We start from the raw sequence: 17,894 nt of genomic DNA on the forward strand, positions 1-17,894 counted from the left end.
GACTCCATCCAACTACAGTTTAATTTCTTTTTATGAATTATAGATCAGAAAACTGCCCCCAATTCTATCATGTCTAGAGGGAATAATTAAGAGGACATACTGACTCCTCCACTCAAGGAGGAGAGAATTAACCCCAACCCATAACTCTGCTCATGGTCCCTCCCCAGGGCCTCAGGAAAAAGCATAAAAAAAAAAAAAACAATATTTCCACCAGAGTTTATTCCTCAGAGATGATCACCAGTGACTCACTGGCCCCTGTGGCACACTGTGACCTCCAGAAAGGCCTTTAACCTCCCTCCCCAGATGACATTCAACCCAGAAATATAGCCTTGGGTAATAACTTGATTACACAATATTCCCAGGATTGAGTTCCCCCAGCGTGCTAAGGTGTACACAGGGTGGGCTGGGAAGTTCAAAGATCCGGATGGAGAAACCATAGGATCCAAGAAAACGTGTAGGGTCTGACGATGTTGGGGGGACACAGCAGCATCACTAAGACTCTGAATCTCCTCGCTTGTGGTATAGAAGGTGTAGGTCTCTTCTTCTAACTGACATGTTGACCTGCAGAAGAAATAAAAAGGAAATAATAAGGCTTCAAACCAACTTGACCCCATCCTCTGTCTCCCCATAAACACTCCATTGGATAGAAGAAGGGGGTGTGGTTGCTCCTCTTTCCTGCTCCTAATCCCAGCAATGGCACTTTAAATTATGCTCTTGGCTACATCCTGGTGAAGCCTCGCCCCTACTATAAACACCATTAGCTGAGCCCAACACTGACTCCCGAAATTTCTCACCACCATCCCCCCAAGGACCAGGAGGCAAACAACTAACATAGATGTTACCTTCTGGATAACTGGCCCCAGGGAGGAAAACGTAGCCTGGAAAAAGAAAATATCTGATTAGCGGACAGTCTGTATTTAAAAGTATCTGGCATTACTCACAACAAATGAGGTAGCAATGGGAAAACCAGTCACAGACAGAAAGTGAACAGAAATTGGGAGTGAGATTGGCAACAGGAGGTCAGGGACGGCACTCACCGGAGGAGCGAACTCTCCGCCAGCTGAGCAAACCAAGAGAGAAAATGATGAAGCCCAGGCCCAGAGTCACTGCAGACACGGAAACCTTCAGTGTCTGCATCGGGGACAGCCCAGGTGCTGCAAAAATAGAAACTTAGTGGAACCAATCTGTTGCCCATTGCCAGAGCAACTTAATTTAGTGTGACTTCCAGCTAGGAAGTTCAAAGGTGCTTTAGCCCAATGCCAAGAGTCTGGCGCACACCAACCTATACCCAAGGAAACAGACTTTATTCAAAAATCCCCATCCTGTAGCTCTCTACTGCTAGAGCAGCCCTGGGGGAACCCTCTCACTACAGTTAGCACCAGAGCTTCTAGGTCCTAATACACTGGGGCCTCTCGGGCATCTTTTTTCCCTTCTTCACCCTGAAGGTTTTCTCACCAAAAAATAAAGGATTCCTCATTCTCCTCAACATTTACCCCATAGTGACTATGTTGGCTCCCTTATGTGCTCTAACAGAGTATTTGTCTATTAAAATGTCTTTCCACCTTTCTTAACTCTCAATGATCCCATTCCATGAGTTATCTGACTACTGAGGTATCTCCTCCTGTCCACCTCCAGATTTCTAGAACCGGTCTCCAGCCCACCCCATAGCTCCCACTTTCTGGAACCCATCAGACTCTGAATCCACCCCACCTGGATTCCTCCCACCATGCTGAAATGAACATTCCATCACCAAAGGAAACTCTGGCACATGCTGGGGAGGAGACTTTCCCAAGAGAGATCTGGTGCACATGTGGGTTCCTCTCTCTGCTTTTCATGCCCTTCTCAGCTGCCCAGCAAGACAGCGTTCCCCAAAGGGGAGCCCAATCTCAGCAGCCAGTCTAGGATCCTGTTCCCCAGCCCTTCGTAGATACCCCTCCTCTTCCTCATTGCTCACTCTTCTATTTCCTCAAATCTGTGTACCAAATCTCTTGGTACGTTTGACTACTTCCAATCTTGGGGTTCAAGCAGTGGCCATTGGTTCCTTGTTCATTAGCCCCCAAGCATGTAAACCAAAGTGTTTGCCAACCAGGCTTTTTCTTCCCTGACAGAACAGCCCAAATTCACAACTGCCCCTACGCCGAGAGAAAGTCCCGTTTCTTCCAAAAGCTTTTTTATTCCTTCGGTTCCCATTCCTGGCCAGACAACAGAATAGTTGAAATCTGAAGATCCTAAAATGTTGCATCACAATTTTTGGTTGTGAAAACATGGTCACCAAACCACATCCTCTTTTCAGGATAGGCATGCTGCTCCCCTGCCACCCCCAGATGTACACATGACATCAACCACACCACCATGGCAACAGCAACAGTAACTCTTCCCATTCCTGTCTCCCACGGCCTCATCTCTGGTCATCAGCCCTCCACCGGTTCCTCCAGACTGGCTGCTCATTCTCAGCATCTCCCTCCCTGCTGTCATTCCCTGGATCTGTCCACATGTCACTCCCTGAGCCAAAATGTTGGTGTTCCTTGTCAACAACCCATGCACAGTAGCTCTCTTCTTCAACCTTAATTCCTCCCACCCTCCATGCACTTACTCCAGTCCTGGAAGACGGGCTCAGGAGCCCCAATGTGCTCCACCACACAGGTGTAGGTGTCCCCATAAGAAGGGGTTGTAGCTAAATAGGAGACAGTCTGATATGTCCAGTCTCCATTGGGCTGGGCCATCTTAGGGTCACTACTGTGAGGAGGGACAGGCTGCCCATTCTTCCTCCACCAGATGGTCACATCAGCTGGATAGAAGCCCCAAACGTAGCAGGCCAGCATCACACTCTCCTTCGTGTTAAAAGGAGTGGTTTTGGCTACTTGCACAGTTGGTGGCCCTGCATAGGAAGAAAATGTGGTCGTGAAAGAAGGCAACATTCTGGCTTTTTCTCCAACCCGGTTTCTTTCCTGCTTCAATTCTTCATGGCTTTTGCCAACTGACCCTTCCCACCCCCACTCCATGCCTCCACATCCCTTTGAAAAAGGAGTTAGAATTATTCCTGCTTTGCTCTTTATTTCCCCTCATTCCTTCACTGCTCTTTCAGATTCCTGATCCAACATTATGGTTGATCACATTAAGCAGAAGCCAGGTCTGAACTGCAAGCTGTTTCAGAAGTCACTGAATATATATTTCAAGTAATATACTGATAATTTCAAGTGAAATGTTTATTTCAAGTATATAAGCTAACAGTTATCAAGCATTGTAGGTTAGGATTTGTAAAGGTAGAAAAAGATGTCTGTCCTCAAATCTAATTTAACAAACTTAAGTGGCTGAATCAAGCAACATTTTTCCCTCAGATAGTTTAAGGAAATGAGCCTAACTCAGATCTAACTCTCTTAAATTTGGATTAACATAATCTGAATTAATGAGATTGTTAATATTGCCATTCCCTACTAGTTTATTCTTCTAGGTGGCCCTCCTGCTTGCCTCTACTTTGGTGCTTTTCAAACAAAATCTTAAATAAAAATCCAAGAAATTGTGTTAAAATGCAGGTTCGCTAGGCTGCATCCCCAAATATTTTCACTGAGAAGATCTATAGTGGCACTCAAGGGCTTGTATTTTTAACAAGCACCTTCCCCAGGCAATTCTGAGAAAAGTGGTCCAGAAGTCACATTTTAGACATATTACTCTGTCTAATGAAGATCTTCATGTTTTCTTTTATCAGTCTCAAGTCCTTCTCAGTGCAAGGGATTAGGGGCAAGAAAGCATGTTGAAATTCCCAGGGAGGCTTTCTAAATATTCCCATGCCTGGGTGCATCCCAGACCTAAAACATCAGAACCTATGACAAAGAGGTATGAGCACTTTGGAAAAAGGTATTCTGGTTATTCTGACACACTCCTGGTTGAACTTGACTCTGCATCATGAGATGCCCTGAATGGAAGGAAAGCATGCTTACTCTCTCAGCCCATTGGCCTCAAACATCACTTCCCTTTCTTTATTCCTGCTCCATCTCCATCAACAACCCTTTGAGGGTCCACATTCACTCTTCTTACATTCCAGGTCCACACATTTTCTGCTTCTTTCCTGCACAAATCTCAAACCTGTTGGCTATAGAGGGATGGAGGGATGGAGGGATTCTCCCTGGCTTCTCCTCTAACTGTGCTTCCCAATAGCCCCGTTGTGCCCCTCTCTTCTTACGTGTCCTGTGCGTCAGTGATCCCCAGAAGGACTGGGTATGTGTGGCACAGTCCTGGAGTCCATTAGACAAGCGGGAAAGCACAGATTCCTGATGGTTGAGGAACTCTGAGAGGTACTTGGCCAAGGGATTCAGTGCCCCAAATTCAAGAGGGACCATTTTGGACTTGTCTCGATCCCAGCAGGTCAGCAAATCCTTGTTGAAGGAGACACAATATGTGAAATCCTTTGCAGTCCCATCATCATCCAACAGACAGGTGCTTTCCACATGGGCTATAAAGCCACCTACAGGAACCAGAGAAAGGGGGCAGCTCAGAGACCTCTGCAGGGAGTCCAAGCCCAGGTTCCTGCCCCAGTTACACCCAGTGAGTGGGGTGTAGCTTTCCTGCTTCAGGCAGCATCTACAGACCAAGCTCGTGTACTGGAGTCTCTGAGAGCACCAAGTCAGGGAATAGACGGTAGCAGCAGAGAAGTTTTTAGTTACCGTTTCCTCTTTATGAGACTAAGTATGGGAACAAGAATGGCCCAAAATTATTTGCTAGTTTAAACACAACAATTTACCCAGGACAAGACCTTCAGTAAGGTGAATTATTGATTGAGAAAAGGGGTCAATGGAAAGAGTCAGCTTTGTTGTATGCTGGATATATTATTAAATATTCACTCCATATACATTTATGAAGCACACACACAAATGTGCCAGGCACTGTGCTAGGAGCTGAGGATATGAGGATACAGAAATAAACAAGACAGATATTGCCCTTGCCTACACTCCAGCAAAAGATACATATTACACAAATAATTATACAGTTCAATTATATTAAAATTGCAACAAAGATACAAAGGTAGGGAGTGCTATCAGAGTATATACCAGAGAGACAAAGAGTCTGGGGTGTCCAAATCCAAGTGACTCCCTTGCCCCAAAGGAGCAGAGGAAGGGGATCCCAAGCAGGAAACCCTTACCTTCTCCAGCGGAGCCCAGGCTGAGACCCAGCAGCAAAGGCAGGAGTGTGGTCATGCTCTGCTCTGGGGACACACCGGGAATTCAGTGCCCTGGACTAGTTCTTCCAGGGCCCTGGGTCCTCACCTGCTCTAGTAGTTCCAGCCTGGGTAGATGATCTCCAGACCCTGAGCGGACTAGAATATAGCCCCGACTCCTTGATCCCCCATAAATGAGTGATTTGGAGCCACCCAGTCCCTAGATACTAATTCTGTTCCTACCAGCTCTTCTAAATCAGTCCCAAACTAAGAGTTGTCAGATGGGTTAGATGGGCGGGGACAAATAGGAGACAAATCACTGAGTGCTGCAGCCTAACATCACCAGTTACCAGGTAAATCTTATCCTGCCCTAGGCTTTAAAGGATTCTGTCTCTTAGCTCTTTCCCTGTGGGAAAGACCAGTCTGTAGATGGATTTCCTTAGATCAGTGGAGAGAATAATCCCAATACTCCCAGAACATACGTAGCCTGGGCTGCCCACCGGTTTAACTATTTCCCTTCAATATCCTTCCAAAAGACAGAGACTAGGTAACTTCTCTGTCCCTTAGAGGGAGGTAACTTAGAAAGATATTGCATAACCCCTGGTCTGCCCTGTCACCCGGAGATGGGAGATGGAGGCAGGAGCTGTAAGGCCCTTCTGGAGCAGGTGGCAGAGACAGGGCTGTTGAGATGGAAGGAGGCCCAGGGAGCGTGCAGGGTTATCTGGCCTCAAAGCACCACTGGGGAATAGGGGAAACAATTCCACTTTAGAGGTCAGAGACGGAGACTGGAAAATCCTTCCCTGGGATTCCATTGCTTCTTGCAGAGCTGCATTTTGTCCTTCCTGCTTTTTTGGAGCCAGGAAATCCTACCTTCAACCAGTCTGAGCCATCTCTGGGCAGACCACAGGACAACTCCACATGAACCCTTGATAAATAGCTGGGAATGGACCAATTCTCAAAGCTCTCCTGCCTTGCCCAAACTCAACACTCTCCTATGCGTTTCTCCCACTAGTCCTATCTGTCCTGGAGCAGGTTCCTGCATTATGAAGCCACTAGAAAAAATAAGATAAAGTTTCCCTCCTTTACTTCCCCTGGAAAAGGCAGATTTTAAATGGCAATTCATCCTCCTATCCCATTGTGAACTGTACAACTGTGATGGCTTCTTCCCTCACAAATTTAAAACCTGAAATTGTCTTCTCTCTCTTCCCCAGTGGCTTCGGGGCTGCGTCTCCCCACCTCAGTTTCTGCAACCTTTAGATTTGATTTAGTAGTGAGCTAAATGAGAGAGGACTAGGAGAGAGCCCCTTGACACCACACTTACCTGTCCTCCCCCAAAGTCCCCAACCTCAAGAAAATCAATACTTAGGAAGAAAAAAGAAGTATGTACCAAAAATGAATAGAAGGATGACTATCAGAAGCAAAACACTTGGGTAATAATTGAGATTAACTGAAGTTGTGTTTCCCAGCAACCCCTGCTCTGAACCTCCTCTTCATTATAAGATGTTTCTACACTCTACATCCTCTAATATGAGCCATCAGGAGAGCTGGAATGGGCAGAAGATGGAGGCAGCGAGTCCAAAATTTGTTGAACTTCTGCTCTGGAACTGATACTACACTAGGTAGGCCCTTTCCATGCTATCTCATATAACCTTAAAAGATCTGTTGAGCGTCCCCATTTTACAGTTTTGAAAAGAGCTTCAAAGATTCACACACAGACACGCGCACACACGTGAATGCAAATGAGCAAACCCACACACTCACTACATCCTGGGGCTGGAGGTGACCCACATAAAGGTAGCCAGTGGTGGCCTCCACTGAGAGAAGGATAAAGGGAAAAGTCACTCCACCATCCAAGTCTTTGCTTCGCTGTTCTCAGAATTCCTTCTGTTCTCAGAACCAGGGTCTCTCTGCACTTTCTCTTTTGACAGTTTCAATACTGTGTAAACTCTTCCCCACTTGTAAATGCACTTCCCCCGGATGCTCTTCCCCGCCCCGCCCTCCCACCAGGTAGGCGGTGAACCTGACCTCGCAGGAGCCAGGGCTTGGGATCCTTTTCACCGGCTACGAAGCCCGCGCCTGCACAGAATTGCTGGTGGTGAGGTCCCGTGCCTGCCTGCACCCGGGTGGCCGCCCACCAGCAAGATGAGGCCATGTCTAGTCTCTGCTCGGGCAGCCAAAGGAGATGTGAAACCTTCTCTGAGGCAGCAGCAGGAAATGCAGAAGTTTTCACTTCTCTATTAATGAGAAGGCGGAGGGTGCTTTTTAGAATAAAGCAGGACAGAAAACCCAGAGACCTGTGCTCAGCCAAGAGGTTTTTTCCTTCCCCTTTTCCTCCTAATTTTACAGACCAAGTTCTGTCCCCCACCTCCCATAAACCCAAAAGAACGTTTCACGTGCTATCCATTGTGATTGGATAACTATTTCTGTAGTGTCAGGACCGCCAGGACTGCAGGAGTGAGGGAGCCGCAGCCTCATTCCCACAAGCTGTCGCTCTTTTCCTGGCACTGCCCAAGCCCGGAAAGCCAGTCCTCTCCTTTCACATGCTTCTTCCTCCAGGCTGTCCACCACGCGCCACAGGTGGACTAACCATAGCATTCCTGTGCAGAGCATTACAGGGAATACCCAGGGAGGAGACAGGGATTCTGTTCCCATGTCACTCGCTTTTAGGTCAGTTGGGGAGTGAGAACAGACATCTGTAAAGAGAAGAGTTTATTTTAAGGCAAGTAAGCAGTAATGCCAGTGTACTTCAAAGAGAAAAGAGAAATCATTGAGGGCACAGTGGACAGGGAGTCCTCTCCAGGGAGGAGTATTAGAGGTGAGCCCTGACTACTGGGCTGAAGTTGTGTTCAGAAGAGGAAGGCAGTTGCCATCGCAGTCCTGGCACATAACGCCACAAGCTTGGCAATGTTATGAGGTGCTGTTGGAGGTCTACCAGGAGCCTGGATTGACTAAAACACAAAGGAACTGCAATAGCATCAATGGCATCACACAGTGAAGGAAGTCACAAATGTGGTCTCATGCTCTTCCTAACAGCACCGCCATAATAATAAATCCCTTCTAGGTACTTCTTTCTGTTTCTCCCTATAAGTTCTCAGGTTCCTCTTCTGGACAGACGGCTTTAACTCAATCTTCAATTTTATAAACTCAAAAATGGTTCAGCCCATCAATCATTTGCAATCTAAAACCCATAGCATGATGGGGCACCTGGGTGGCTCAGTGGGTTAAAGCCTCTACCTTCGGCTCAGGTCATGATCTCAGGGTCCTGGGATCGAGCCCCGCATCGGGCTCTCTGCTCGTCAGGGAGCCTGCTTCCTCCTCTCTCTGCCTGCCTCTCTGACTACTTGTGATCTCTGTGTCAAATAAATAAATAAAATCTTTAAAATAAATAAATAAATAAAAATAAAACCCATAGCATGAGAACACGTTTGTGACTTCCTTCAATGTCTTCTCAAAATTACACACATCTGCACCCTGCCAGGACTACATCACTTCCTAGTCTGTCTAACCTCAACCCTCTCCATCCACACCTCATCTCTGTCCTCCCACTCCCTCTTCTCTACAGGATTCACTGCTCCAGACCCTGACCTTTGGAGTTACAGCTGCTGTAACTACCCCATCATCCTTCCATTCTTCAGCCAAATGACTTAAACCACTAGGGGGATATTCTACCTGACTTGCCACCACAGCTCCTGAATAATGTTATCTCCATCTTAACTATGAGAAAATGGAGCCAGAGGGAGGTTAGCAAGCAGACTTACCCAAACACTAAGTAATAGAACCATGACTTGAACTGAGGATTTATGATTCTAAAGTCTGTACTCCTAATAATCAGAAAATAATAGAACATTGCTAGCCATTTATAATAGTTATAAAACCCATAACATGTTTAGAACTTAACATTAAAAAGTATAAGCACTTTATGAATAAAAGGGAAAACTTTATTAAAGTACATAAATGAACACCTCAGAAAGTAAAGAGACATATTCACAGATGGGACGTCCTGACATAACGAAGAAGTCAATTTCTCCCCGTATCACTAACCTAAATGCTGTCCTAACCACATCATAGCAGGGCTTGGGGAGAACTTGTTAAGGTGATTCTAAAATGTACACAGGTATTAAATCCATGAGTATCTTAGACAATTTTGATAAAGAAGAGCAAAATGGGATTTGGGGAGAGGTGAGTGATAAAGAAATGAAAACGAACCCTGACAAGTATTAAGACATATGAAAAGTCATAATAATTAAAACAATATGATACTGATATAGGAACTGACAAACCAATGGAGTGAATAATTCAGAGACAAATCCATGCACATAGGGAAACTTGGTATAAAATCCCCATCAATAAGTGGAATATTTCGTAAATGATATTAAGAAGATCAATTTACTATTTGGAAGAAAAGAAAGTTGTATCCTTATTCCCACTATACAGAAAAATTCGAGATCAATAAAGATCTAAATATGAAAGAGAAACAGTAACACAAATGGAAGCAAGCATAGTAAAATGTCATATATGGCCAGGTAAATATAAGGCAAAGCTTTTCCACCCAAAACTACTCAACAGAAAAAGAGAATTACCTTATGCCTAAGTCCTTGGGTTTTTTTCCTTTTCAAATTAAGGTCACTCTTTCAAAGCTGTTTGGAAAAGATACATTATCCAAAAATGATGCCAGTAAATACAAGAGGCTTGTTTTGTTTTTAAGATTTTATTTATTTATTGGTCAGAGAAAGAGAGAGAGAGAGAAAGGGAGAGAGAAAGAAAGAGAGCACAAGCAGAAGGAGCAGCAAGCAGAGGGAGAAGCAGGCTCCTCACTGAGCAGGGAGCCTAATGCAGGACGTGATCCCAGGCCCCCCAGGGGGTCATGACTTCAACCAAAGGCAGACGCTTAACCGACTGGGTCACCCAGGCATCCAGTCCACACTGTTTCCTATAGTGGCTGCACCAATTTACAGTCCTACCTACAGACCACACGAACAGTCAGTAACAGTATGGAGTCTCCTCAAAAAAATTGAAAATAGAGCTACCATATGATCTTGCAATTCCACTCCTGGGTTATTTACCCAAAGAAAATGAAAACACTCACTCAAAAAGATATATGTACCCCCATGTTCATTCAGCATTGTTCACAATACCCAAACCATGGAAACAAACTAAGTGTCCATTAATGGCTGGATGGATAACATATCCATATGGCTGGACACATATAACACACACAACAATGAAATGTTATTCAACTATTTAAAAAAATAGGAAATCCTTCCCTTTCTGGCAACACGAATGGATCTCAAGGGCATTATAGGAAGTGAAATAAATCAAACAGAGAAAGACAGAAACATGGAATCTCTCTTTTATGCAAAATCTAAAAAACATTAAAAATCAAAATAGAAAAAAAGATTTCATAGATATGGAGAACAGATTGGTGGCTGTGGGGGTCAGGGAAGAAATTAATGAAATGATTTTGGTGTTTATTTTAGTTTAAATAGATTGATTTATTTAAAAATAAGTAAATAAATTTGGAAGTCATTTGCATAATCAAAAAATACATGAGAAGAAAAAAAATAAATTTGTTTGGAGTGCCTGGTGGTACAGTCGGTTGAGCAGCTGATTCTGGGTTTCTGCTCAGGTTGTGGTCTCAGGATGATGAGATCTAGCCCCTATGTATGTGGGGCTCTGTGCCAAGTGTAGAATCTGCTTAGGATTCTCTCTCTCTCTGCCCGTCCCCCCTGAGCCCTCTTGAACCTCTGCACACTCTCTTTCCCTCTCTCTCTAAAATAAATAAATAAATCTTTAAAAAAAAAATAAATTTGTCTTATGAAATGTGAGTGGAAATAGCAATATCCCTACATTAATATAGTATGTAATAAAATATGTGATTTTAATTTTGTGAGTTAGTAACTAAAGGTAATTAGCAGATGTTTGACTATTTCCCTATAATTTCTGTATCCCTCAAGCTTTCTATATTGAAATTTGTCAAAAAACTTCTAAAATATTCTAGTTGAGAAAATTGAGCATCATTTTATCACTTTATATTCCAACAAAAATTGTAACTTCACTGCCTTGGGGTTGGAAAGGATTTCTTAAGATCATAAAAGCACAAACCATGAGGGTTCTGACTGTCAGAATTAAATAATTCTATTCAGGAGAGGAACATATACAGGAGAGGAAATTTAACTGGTGAGTAGCAAACTGGAAGAAGGCATTTGCAATATTTATACTGACATACAATTGTTACATAGACTATATAAGAAATCCCCACAAATTCACAAGAAAAAGACAAGAAAATGCATTTTTTTTAAATAGACAAAAGATATGAATCAGCAAGTCACAGAGCAAGAAACCTATGAAAAATCCCAACTTCAGTGGTAACATGAGGAAGGCAAATTAAAACGAGATACCACTTCACTGCCACCATATTGCCAACATTTGAAAGTCAAATAATTTCAAGTGTTAGTGATGACAAAGGCAAATGAGACCTACCTTGCTCTGTTGATAGGAGGATAAACTGTTTATAATCCTTGAGTTACATAAATTACAAACTAGTTGGGTGAGAAAAATTAGCATATGAAATAAGACAGCATATCCTAGAGAGCAAAGTCTGGGTCAAAGCGGAAGTACATTAAATCTTAGAAGAGCTCAATAAAGATCAGTTAAGGTTGCAGGAGGGGCACCTGGCTAGCTCAGTCCTCAGAGCATGAAACACTTGATCTAGGGGCCATGAGTTTGAACCCCATGCTGGGTATAGGAATTACTTAAATTTACTTAAGTAAACTTAAAAAAAAAAAAAAAAAGACTGCAGGATTAGTGTTAGTTAGGTTCATAGAAGAAGTCAAACTTAGGTTGGATCTATAGTATTGAATAAGATGGGAACAAGAGGAGCAGAATAGAGAAGGCATTCCAGTGAGAGGAAGCCTAAAGGGCACAGTATTCGGTCAAGGAAGAGTGGTGAAACCAGATTCTTTCCAGAACAGGATACCTGCTGGGAAGGGGGATGCCAGACTGGAGAGGCTCTTCAGTGTTTCTCCAGCATTGCAAGTGACAGTATCATAGATGTCTAATCAGAGAGCATCTAATGTAAGCTCATCATTTTACAGGTGTGGAATTTGAGGTCCATAGAGGGGATGTGACTTGTCTAAGATCTGTCTAAAAGCAGTCTGAAGGCATGACTGGCAGGAAATTTCTGGATAAGCTGGAGAATAGATAGAAATCAGGAAGAACTACAAAGTGGAGAGAGAGCTGTAGAATAGTAAAGAGAAAAGAAAAAGAAAAATATCTCAAAGGGAGAAAATACAATACTTGAATGTAGATTCGAAGTGGGTTCCAGAAAAGAGAAAGAAGTCAGTGATGCCGCTAAAGTTCCCCTGTGGAAATTCTTGCTTAAGTATTGATCAGCTTTCCGTGTGCCAAATACTGTTCTAAGCATTCTACAGAAATTAACTTATTTAGGTTCACAACAACCCTATTTAGGTGAACATCTTTATTATCATTATCCTTTTGCAGAAAATAATATCAAAACACAGAGTGGTTAAGTAACTTGCCAAGGGCACACAGCTAAAATTTGACAGTTCCAATTGAATCCACAGCAGTCTGGTTCCTGAGAGGATACTATTAAGCAGGAAGCCTGCTGCTATTAGAAATGAGATGGTTTAGAGGAGGTGCCAACTCCTGGGAACTTGATCTTTCCCCTTAGATTAGATTCTGGTACAATGTGAAGAACAGAGGCTCTCTCACCAATACCAAAACATTTCACTCTTAACTTGAACACCACCCCCTCCTCCAAAGCAATTCCCAAACCCTCAGGAATGCAATACACAACGCATATGCAAAGTAGTTTACCAGAAGTAGTCAGGTGACCCCTACCCTTGCTTCTGCTCAGGGCACACCACCCCGGGTTCTCCTTGGATAATCCACTACAGCCCAACAACAAGTCCTTTGGAGGAACACGTGAATTGTGGGCCCTTCCAGGCTGTTCTCACTTCGCTTCAGGAGCTTGAATACACTGTTTTCACAGAACCAACAGGACTGAGTTAGAACAGCATTTGAAAGCTCATTTTTTCCCACTCCTGAGTTCCTGGTCTCCCCGATGGTGAAGGTTGAAAGGAGTTACATATTTCTCAAGGCAGCCTCTACTAGCCATAAACATTTCCACAGACAGTAAAATGAAAAGAGAAAAAAAAAAAAATCCGCAATCAGCATCCTCCACCATTTTGTGAGCAGATTATCAGAAAGTAGACCTGCCCTCTTTTTCACGTATTCTGCACAAACTGTTAGGAGTGAAAGCCATCGTACGGTGGTGTGGTGCTGAGTGAGACCAGGGAACAGGAGTCAGGGAGGCGTTAGGGATTTTCCCATTTTCCTCCCTAACGAGGGCAAGCCGCGTTCAGGTTAAGGCATGTTGGATTTGAAATGACAACCCACGCAATATTAAGAAATAAGATTTATTGCCCTGAAGTGGGAAGGGATGTGGTCCTGATAGAAAAGCCACTCTGGGTTTCCCTGGGTGCAAGCCCGGGGACAGCAGAGCCCCCAACTGAGAAACCTGCACAAATGCGCATGCGCACACCCTTGGGGCCGTCCCAGGAACTCCTGCCCTGAGGAGCGATCCTGGGCGGGATGCAGGAAACCTGAGCTCCCGATACATGCAAGGTCGATGCATGCAAGGTCGACACTGCTAGCACCAGTCTCTGGTCAGGAAGAATCAATCTGAGGAGAGAGAGGGATGGAGGGAAGCCATCAGGGGGATTCCCCTCCTTCCTATAGGTCCCTCCCTTCCCTGTCTGCCACATGTCCTGGAGAAGTTGATCTCTCCTTGGCCCCAAGTCATCTCCAGGCATCCCTCCTACAGCTCCCCCATATCACTCCTCTCCCACTCAAAGCCACGCCCGTGATCCCATAACTGCATGTGTGCATAACGGGGACCCCAACCAGAAGGGTGTCTCCATGGTGCCTGATTCAGGCCTCTGCATCCAAAGGCCTTCCCATACCACAGGATGACCCCAGGCATGCCTCCCACATGCCCCACTGTATGTGGTCCTCACGGTTCACCCACACACTCCAGACACCCCAACGTACCACCTGAGCAAGGCTTCCGGAAGTAGATGATGAGGACTAAGCCAACAATGATGCCCAGCACACCCAGGCCAAAGGCCACACCACACAGCACATTCTCCAGAAGATCAGAGGGCAGCGCATTATGAGGCACTGGAGAAAACGGGGAGCAGTTCAGCCTGGAGACTTGGTCAGTGAGCCCCCCACCCAGGGGAATTAAATGGTGTCTGGGATAAAACAGGAGAAACTGAGGCATGAAAAATGGAAGTTGCCCAGAGTGAGAATAGACTTCAACGAAGCCCAAGTAGAGAAAAGGCCCTCCCATGGGTCTATCCTTTTTCTCCCCCCAAAGGAAGCAGGTGTCCAAGGACAAAGTTCTCACCCCAATAGGCAACTGCCGTGTAGCTGTCAATCTCGTGAGTCACGATGCAGGAGAAAAGATCAGAGGGTGCTGGTGTGAAGTTTAAGTAAGAAAAGGCCTGGAAGCTGAGTTCATCAACCGCGGACACAAAAGTGGGCCCGATTCCTTCCACAGGGTCCAAGTGATGCCGCCAGTTCACCGTCAATGTGGGTGGGAAGAGATTACTGATAAAACAGACCAGCGTGTTGGGCTTGCCAAACTCCAGGGGCTTCAGCGTGAACACGTCAACAATAGGAAACCCTGGTAGGAGGATCAAGGCAACGAGTTTAGGTGGTACCTGAGTTTGGAAGGGGCATGGCATACAGAGGCGAGGGAAGATTTGGGAGAAGAGATGAGGAAGGAGCTGGGGCTCTGAGGGTGGTCTTCTTCCAGGTAAGAACCAGACCTGAACCTAGAGGCAGGGCCAGACCCCGGCCACTCTGGGACCCTTCACCCTGACTTCCTGCAGGGCTTCCTGTCTAGACCTCACATGGGCTTCTAATCACATACTGTCTTCTTACTGAAACACAGGCACATCACCAGATACTTCCTTTCTCCCCTTCCATCCTACTGAGCATAGCGACACAAGCTCTAATCAATATTCAGCAGACATCAATTGGTCCCTGTTGCATTCATCAAGTTCAAAACAAATAGTTCTAAACACCTACTATGTCCTAGGCACATGGCTTTGTCCCACAACGAAAACAGTGCAGACCATAGGTGGCGCAGAGACCCAGAAGGCATTAGATGAGGCGGCTGGTGTGAAAGGAAGAATTCAGCATACAGGTAGAGGAGGTTAAGGGTGTAGCCCTTCCCTCCACCCCCAGAAACACCCCTGACCTCTAGACACAGGGATTTGCCCTTCGAGTTGTGGTCCTATTTCCTGGATCATAGACTGGCAGAACGCTTTGTCAAAGAAAATGGTGGAAGTATCTCCTGGCTTCTGAGCCCAGTCAGCAAATTCAGGCAGGCGAGGCACTCGGGTGTTCTGGGAAAAGTCGAAGGAGAAGAGCTGGTCCCCGTCATAGGCTTCTGAGAGGCCGATGCTGGGACTCCAGTTCTGGCAGTACATTGTGTGCTGGAACGTGTGGTTTTGCAGTTCATCCCGCCACGCTGGAATAGGACCTGCAGAGGAGACAGGCCGGGTCAGGGAAGGGGTTCTCCTTCTCCTCTTTAGCTTAGAAAATAGCACAGCCTGCTGCAGGCAGTAGGGTTGGGGTGTAACCCTTCCTTGTGTCTATTATTTAGGTTCTCCCTCCCAGGGGGAGAAGAGGACATTACAGCATGTCTCCAAGCTTCCCCGGCCCATGGAAAAGCCAACTGTCTAAAGTCCTAAAAAGTAAAAAAAGGTCTACTGTCTAAAGTGACAGATTCGGAGTCCCAGTGTTGGTTTCGTGTGTGTGCGCTGCACAGAGGTATCTGGCCAAGGAAGTATTTGGAAATTGAAATCTCGCCTTCCCTCTGCTCACCAAGCCAGACATCCTGGCAAGGGCTGCATCCTCCCAAAAAAAGATACCTTTGTCTAATTCCCAGAAGGCCACCGTACTGACTTATGAAGGCCTTGGATGGGTTCTCCAGTCTTAGAAGGGAGGGTAAAGGAATGGTCATGGCCTCCCCAAGCCACAGATGACACTGCCCATCTTACCCACAGACAACATGGTAAGTTGAAAAAAACAATCTCCAGGCATTTCTTTAGACACTTCATTAGCACCAAACCTCTCTGAAAACGTCTTCACGTTTTCATTGCTCCTGCAATGACAGGACTGAGGGACCCAAAGTTGCAGGAAGTAATCTCTATTCTTCAAAACTCCCGGCAAGAATCTCCCCCCACACACACACTAGCAGGAAACTTTCCACCCAGTACTCAATACCTAGAATAATAGATACATGGAGGAAAAGGGATCTTCCAGATTATCCTTCCATTCATTCCTGTCCTTTACAAAGAAGGAAACGAAGGACCAATAAAGTTAAGAGACTTTCCAAGAACCACAAAGTGAGTTGATGACAGAGTGCAGAGTAGACAACTAAATAGGACAGTGAAATAACATTTGCTTTGTTCAAATCCCAGCTCTGCCCCCTTCCAGCTGTGTGAACTTGACCATGTTACTTAGAGCCTCTGAGTCTCATTTTTTTTCCCATCTGTAAAATGGATATAATAAATCTCTGTTTCAAGAGATTGTCTTAAGTGGCCTTAAGTAATATTGTTTGCCATCCATCCGTAGTTGATCTCTTTCCCAGTTCTGCTATTGTTCCCACTACTTCAGAGTACTTCCCGCCACTTACAAAGTACAAGGCTTCAAATGCAAAGAAGGTTTCAAATGCTATGGGTGCCTCTCTAGGCTCTAACCTGTCGGGACTGGAGTAAATGAGAGGTACTGTCATACCTTCAGGGGCGGTCCGGGAGTAGGGCAGCAGCCACAGCAGGTGTAACAGCCTTAGCAGTGCAGTTCCCCGCCTCCGCTCATGATCCATAGCTTCACACCACACCGTGGGCTCAGAGCTACCAACCAGCGGACCCAGGGCCCCAAACTCCTTCCCCAGATCATGTTCCGCCAGCTGCTTCCAATAGTTGCCCTTATCATTTGGCTAAACCAATCACAGAAGCGGAAGATTTAACATCATCAGTTGCTGGGGAGAGACACGGTGCGAGCAACCTCCTCAAGACTTGGCTCTTCACCAGGCAGGGAAGACAATGGAAGGACGTCTGCTTCCTGCTGGGAATCCCTCTTCAGTACCCAGCTGTAGGCTTCCTCCTGTAACCTAGGTAATGGCCTCTTCAGAACAGCACCACCTCCTGGCGGAACGCTGCAGGGGGGACGCTCCTCTTCCCACAGCAAACTCCAGGGCTCTTCAGACCCCGCCTCCTCCTCCCTGCAGCCCCCCCTCCTGCTCTTTCTCTCTCTGAGAGGTATTTCTCAGGCATTAGCTCTAATTCATTCGGCAGAAATACATGGAAAATTTAATAAGTGCTAGTATTGGGTCCAGGCCTAGAAATACAAAGATGAATAAAGGGTATTCCTGCCTTCAAAGACCTTAAAGTCTAGTGGGGTGGGGGGGGGGGGGGGGGGGTGAGACAATGAGTAAATCATTACACAACAATGGAATGTATTCAAACAAGAATGTGCCAAGTGTTTTGAAAGTAGTAACTTAATGAGGGTGGAGGAATAGGTGGAGCATAGTAAAGGCTTCTAAGAATCTTGAAAGAAAAACAATTTGGAGAAACAAAACAAAACAATTTGACCAGCAGAACATGAAGGAAGAGAAAAGCATTCTGGGGTAAGGGACAGACAAATA

At 45.4% G+C, this 17,894-nt stretch overlaps 2 protein-coding genes across 2 annotated transcripts; both read right to left on the reverse strand.

Moving 5' to 3' along the window:
* Positions 1 to 200: 200 nt before the first annotated feature.
* Positions 201 to 7,298, reverse strand: LOC111152168 (HLA class II histocompatibility antigen, DM beta chain). Its single transcript, XM_022510528.1, has 7 exons — positions 7,178 to 7,298; positions 5,138 to 5,302; positions 4,181 to 4,462; positions 2,594 to 2,878; positions 1,038 to 1,154; positions 843 to 878; positions 201 to 561 (listed from the first exon to the last, which is right to left on the reverse strand). The coding sequence occupies exons 2-7, from the start codon at positions 5,190 to 5,192 to the stop codon at positions 545 to 547; spliced, it is 792 nt and encodes a 263-aa protein (XP_022366236.1). The 5' UTR covers positions 5,193 to 5,302; positions 7,178 to 7,298; the 3' UTR covers positions 201 to 544.
* A 6,023-nt stretch (positions 7,299 to 13,321) lies between these two features.
* On the reverse strand, positions 13,322 to 17,150 carry LOC111152169 (HLA class II histocompatibility antigen, DM alpha chain). The gene is made up of 5 exons (XM_022510529.1): positions 16,985 to 17,150; positions 15,441 to 15,725; positions 14,583 to 14,861; positions 14,225 to 14,353; positions 13,322 to 13,855 (listed from the first exon to the last, which is right to left on the reverse strand). The coding sequence occupies exons 1-5, from the start codon at positions 17,070 to 17,072 to the stop codon at positions 13,851 to 13,853; spliced, it is 786 nt and encodes a 261-aa protein (XP_022366237.1). The 5' UTR covers positions 17,073 to 17,150; the 3' UTR covers positions 13,322 to 13,850.
* Between the last annotated feature and the right edge of the window lie 744 nt (positions 17,151 to 17,894).

The sequence above is a fragment of the Enhydra lutris genome, unplaced genomic scaffold (assembly GCF_002288905.1).
Source record: "Enhydra lutris kenyoni isolate GAN:26980312 unplaced genomic scaffold, ASM228890v2 scaffoldscaffold28, whole genome shotgun sequence".
Taxonomy (NCBI): Eukaryota; Metazoa; Chordata; class Mammalia; order Carnivora; family Mustelidae; genus Enhydra; species Enhydra lutris.